Source organism: Tachysurus vachellii, chromosome 18 (genome assembly GCF_030014155.1).
Source record: "Tachysurus vachellii isolate PV-2020 chromosome 18, HZAU_Pvac_v1, whole genome shotgun sequence".
NCBI classification, from domain to species: domain Eukaryota; kingdom Metazoa; phylum Chordata; class Actinopteri; order Siluriformes; family Bagridae; genus Tachysurus; species Tachysurus vachellii.
Window position 1 is genome coordinate 9,690,542 of NC_083477.1, and position 5,319 is coordinate 9,695,860.

At 34.9% G+C, this 5,319-nt stretch overlaps 1 protein-coding gene across 1 annotated transcript; it reads left to right on the forward strand.

Moving 5' to 3' along the window:
* On the forward strand, positions 1–4,721 carry LOC132861290 (germ cell-specific gene 1-like protein). The gene is made up of 5 exons (XM_060892742.1): positions 1–301; positions 414–461; positions 840–992; positions 2,220–2,331; positions 4,439–4,721. Exons 1-5 carry the CDS (start codon positions 1–3, stop codon positions 4,719–4,721), a joined length of 897 nt encoding a protein of 298 aa, XP_060748725.1.
* The last annotated feature ends 598 nt before the right edge of the window (positions 4,722–5,319 follow it).

A 5,319-nucleotide genomic window follows, 5' to 3' on the forward strand; every position in this document is an offset into this window, starting at 1 on the left:
ATGAAACTTCAACAAGGTCCGAGAGCCACATTGGCCTTTACCTTAAACTGCTTGGCCTTCGCCTTGGCCGTTTCAGCTGTAACAACCAGCTACTGGTGTTCTGGGACCAGGAAGGTAGTGAAGCCCTTGTGCACAGGTCCAGCAAAAAACAAGCAGAACTACTGCATCCACTTTAATAGCTCTGATGTGAACAACACACATCTGGTGCAGTATATTTACGAGACTGGAGAAGAAATGTATATACTGAAGAAATTCCACACAGGCATTTGGTTCACTTGTGAACAGTCTGCTGACCTATTGGGTAAGTATGAGATGTTCTTGAAATGAAAGATCTTATTCAATTGGTATAGAGTACATTGTGAAAAGAAGTTACTGAGAAACTTTAAATCTTAACAGAATTTCTTTGTTTAAAGGATTCAGCTGTAGATCTTTTTTAGAAATTGCACCTGATCATGAAAGAGGTGAGTAAGATACAGGTGTCATTTAAGCTGAATAACAGTGCAAATCAATCATTTGCAAATAAAAACATTATTTACAGAGAAAAGGAACGTTCTACTTATTGGTTTCTCTGATGTATATATTAATATATTTTGAATATATTTCTTTTGTATATATTTATTAAATATATTTGTGTTATAAATTAATTAGTTACTTTCTTTTGAACTATTATTCCCCAAAAAGTCAATCCAACATATTTTTACATCAACTTTAGTTTTCATTGTGATATTCTTTCCTAATACTATCATTTGTCCTCGTTTTTAAAATCAGATCAGTCTGTGGTCCTTTGAACAAGTCTGCTGTTACATTGCTGAATTGATCAAACTTCTATTCTCTCTCAGGGGTGTTATGGCTGTGCATTATTGGTGAATGCTTGTACATCACTTTGCTGTTTATTGGAGTCTCACTCATGGCAATGGATATGAGTCACTGCGGTAACAGGATGAACCGACTCAAGCTGAATGCTTTTGCAGCCCTGTTCACTGCACTTTCAGGTAACAGCCTACACTAAATAATAATAACTATGAGTCACATACTTGTGTATTAACATTGCATACACTACAGAAAGCCAACCCAGTTGTCTGCAACTCATAAATCACCAGTCAACTTTTGTGTCAAAACACCTATTCCCTGATATTCTCCACTTGGATATGCAAAGAGAGATCTTCTCTATTTTGAGCAGAGATACTACAACATGCTGTGTAATTTGGCCAATGGCACATTATGGTTACACATTTTCTTATGTAACTAGTACAAAGAATAATGGAATAATTATAGCAGTAACAGGTCAATAATAGAATTACATACAATAAAATATACATACAAAAATAAATGTCAATAAATTGTTTTAAAAACACTCTGTGTTGTTACACTTAATATTTTGGGAATAAATATCAAAATTAATAAAAAGAAAAGAAAATAAAAAATAATGGAACAAAATACAATGTACAAATCTCACTCAAATTATTTCAAATACTTATATGATTTATAAATAAAATAATAAATAAATAAATAATAATAATAATAATAATAATAATAATAATAATAATAAATCATTGGAGTGTTGCTGTTTAGACACATTAAGCACTGCTTATCATTTCCATTTCATCAAATATATAATAAATAAATAAATAAATAAAAAACAGAGGGTTGAGGGTTTAGCAGAGGCAGCATGGCTGGAGTTTTGCTGCATCTGGAGCACTGTCAGTCACAGAGGCTGCAGCACTGTTCACATGCCAGGTAGGATATCCTCTGATTAGAACTAAAGGGAGGGGGATTTACAGTGCCAGCTGCTCCAGCTGCTCCACATGCTGGCCTTTTAGCCCAGCTAATACAGAACAGCACAGATATGTAGTTAGACATTTCAACTGTGCACAACAAAGTTGCATGTTCTATTTTATCTAAATGCACAGAAGATATTCAGTGTAGGAAGCTTTAGAACAAGGAGAGACTTCACTCCCTATCTGCTGCCTGAGCTAAAGATGCAGGGATGGTTATTTTTTTCACAGGGGGTTCTAACAGAAAATCCATCCTCTTTATCACCCTCTCACTATCATTTCCAAATGAAATCTCGAATCTCGAATCAAATACTGATTTTAATGTTAAAGACTGCTGTTATTTTTAACTTTAACACTGATTATTGACCAACACTGCCCCCTTGTGGTGGACACTATGATCGACACAAACACTGCAGTTTTTTTGCCTGTGTTGTTGTCTGACAGGTCTGTTTGGCATGGTAGCACATATGATGTTCACTACAGCCTTTCAGCTTACAGTCATTTTGGGTCCAGAAGATTGGAAACCCAAAAACTGGGAGTACAGCTGGTCTTATCTGTAAGTAAAATCAGTTTATGTTAAGAATGCTGGTTTATACTTGTTATATTTCTCACTTTACTTTAAAGAAAAACAAAAAACAGTGATGTCTGTAATAAAACAGACACATTACTTAAAACCAATGTTCACAGGGTTACACCAACACAAGCCTTTTATGATGATGGATGTAAACACAAAAAAAATTATAAAGGTACATATACAGTAAATTTGTCAAAAAAGTCAAGTAAATCTAACACCGAGCTATGTGCCACAATTGCATTGACAATGTTTTAGTAAATATCTTAAGGTGATTTATATAAGAACATTAAACTTACATTGGAACTGACTGCAGATCAGTGACTTTCTGAAGTGAGGCCAAATGTAAAACTATATAGATAAAAAAATACGAGAAGACTTCTAAAGGTTGATCAACAGCAGAGGTGTCAAACATGTTTTAGTCCAGCATCAGGTGAGCCAGTCATCCAGTGCAATGCCTCTTATAATATGAGATGGTTCTGTGTGGACCCAACTGCAGAGTGAATATTGATGAAATAAAGGTTTAGGACACGGTTTGTTTGTGAAGGTTATGCATTTTTGTGCATTTTTGTTTTACCCAGTTCATTGTACCTTAGGCAAAGCCCAGATATACCATACAAATCACCCCTCTACAAAGGGCTTTCACAAATGTTCTTCTTAAGTACCCTGCCTGGCAGGTACAGGCAATCTAGGATAATCTGCTTGGAGAATTCTGGGCCGTTAAATCCTCCCAAAGAGCCGCCCTCACTCTGCGCCACTGCCTATGGAGTAGCATAGTGTCATAGAAATGTACAAAAATATCCAAGCCAATCAACTTTTTCCAATAAAAATATAAAGTCTGTGATCGCATAAGTATACATTCTCATTAAGGTTAAACCCCTAAAACAGTTCATTGATTTAGACTCATAGTGAAATAACAAGACAAGTCAAGTGGCTTTATTTTCATTTCAAACATATACAACTGGTACAATACACAATGAAATGAAACAAGGTTCTTCCAGAACCAAGGTGCTACATAAAACACCATGAATTAGATGAGACTACACAGAACTAAATATGAATACACAAACTTACACAGTACTACATAAAACAATAAAGTAAAGTACAATAATTACTAGAACAGGGCAATAAACACAGTAAAAGACAATGCAGTTTTGACAGTTAAATGTGGATAAAGTGTCAGATTTATTAGGTTGTGCAAAACAAAATAACAATATAATACAAAAATGCTGTAAATGTGAAAATACTGGGACATGGTATTCAGCATATAATCTTATACTCTATATGGACAGGGCAGTTACTGAGGTTGCAGCCATGTAGAAAGTATAGCAGTGACAAAAGAAATAGAATATTTTAATAAAGTATTAGCAGCAATAATAGTTGGTCAATATAGCATTTCGTATTTTGTTTTTATTTATTTGTTTTGAAGCTACAGTATTTAAAAGAATTTTTTTAAAAGTGCAAAAAAATGTAAATGGAATGGAATATTTGATCTTAATGTGCTTTGTCGCCTGATCTGAAAGGGGAGTCTCAGGTTTTCAGTAAGTGTTATCATGTAGTCAGGATAGTCAATGTTCACAAAAATTCTTTTAATTTAAAAAACACAGTTTTTAATTCAATTTAGTGGGCCATCTTTTAACCTTTATTGGTTCCGGCCTGCAGGCCATATGTTTCACATCTCTGATCTACTGTGTCTCTGTACTTAGCACAGTAGTTATTTTAAATCTGACAGACAAAGTACATTTGGACAAATTAATCAAATTTGTTCAGTTATTGCAAGCCTTCTAGGCAACATCTGTGTTTGACTGATGGTCAATGGTGGAAATAGTGATAGTGTGTCAGCAACTTGTTATTACTTACACACACACACACACACACACACACACACACACACACACACACACACACAAAGTGTTACATCAACTTGACATCAAAACTGGAAAAAGAAGTCTTTATTACTGTTGGCTGTTGAAAAAGCCTTTATAAATATAGGCTCATGTCAGTTATATGTTACACCCTTTTTTCTTATTTTTTTAATGTTAATCTGTTCAGCTTCTAAATGATAATCTTTCACCTTCTCCCTCTTCCCCAGTTTGGCCTGGGTTTCCTTTGCTACCTGCATGGCCTCAGCTGTCACTTCTCTCAACCACTACACCAAAACTATGATCCAATTCAAGTTCAAGCAGAAGAACATTGTAAACAACTTGGAGCTCTTGGGACTGCACATGCCTGTAGGATTATGGGATACATATCTGAGCCCGGGCCTTGATCCTACAGACCAGCACATGTCCTTTGAAGAGAAAATGACACCAGACTATTTTCCTCTTCATCCCAAGACACTGCAGCACTGCACTCAGTGTGAAGAATACTGCTAAGGCCAAATGTCCAGTCACTGAAGTTCTATTTTCTCTACTGGTGAAAAGTATAGTATTTGAGTATGCAGTTCACTTTATGGTACTTTATTTGTGTGCAGTTATATCAGTTTTGCTGACACTTGTGTAGTTTAATAATAAAATATCTAACTGATACCTTTATTTTGATATAAATAAATTTGACATATATAAATATATGTAAAGAAATTAAAAATGCACTTAACTCCAGAATGTGCAAATTTGAAATAGTTCAGTTACAAGAGCCAATCAGGGTGATGGGGGTTTGAGGGGGGGCATGTCACGCTTGCCTGTCTTCAAAATTGAGAGCCCTGTATCTATCTAGCTAATGAGCCTAGCAAGCTGCTTATGTCTCAACAGCATTTGGCTGAGTTAGCGAGAAACTCAGTTTTTTAGCGAGAAACACTTTTTCCCCCCGAACAGTATACTGCTGATATTTGGTGTGCTGTTCATTGCAACATTGCTCAAAAGTTAAAAGTTATAATAAGTATTTATTATTTATTAAGGATAATGGACTAATAATTTTTTTCTAACTAATAATGGACTAATAATTTTTTGGACTAATTCTATCAGTTGTAAACAT

Excerpts from the sequence above, each read along its gene's own strand:
- LOC132861290 (XM_060892742.1), top strand. The coding sequence starts at position 1 with ATGAAACTTCAACAAGGTCCGAGAGCCACATTGGCCTTTACCTTAAAC. Across the intron at positions 993-2,219 it reads CCTGTTCACTGCACTTTCAG|GTCTGTTTGGCATGGTAGCA; the intron begins GTAACAGCCTAC and ends GTTGTCTGACAG. Across the intron at positions 2,332-4,438 it reads GAGTACAGCTGGTCTTATCT|TTTGGCCTGGGTTTCCTTTG; the intron begins GTAAGTAAAATC and ends CCTCTTCCCCAG.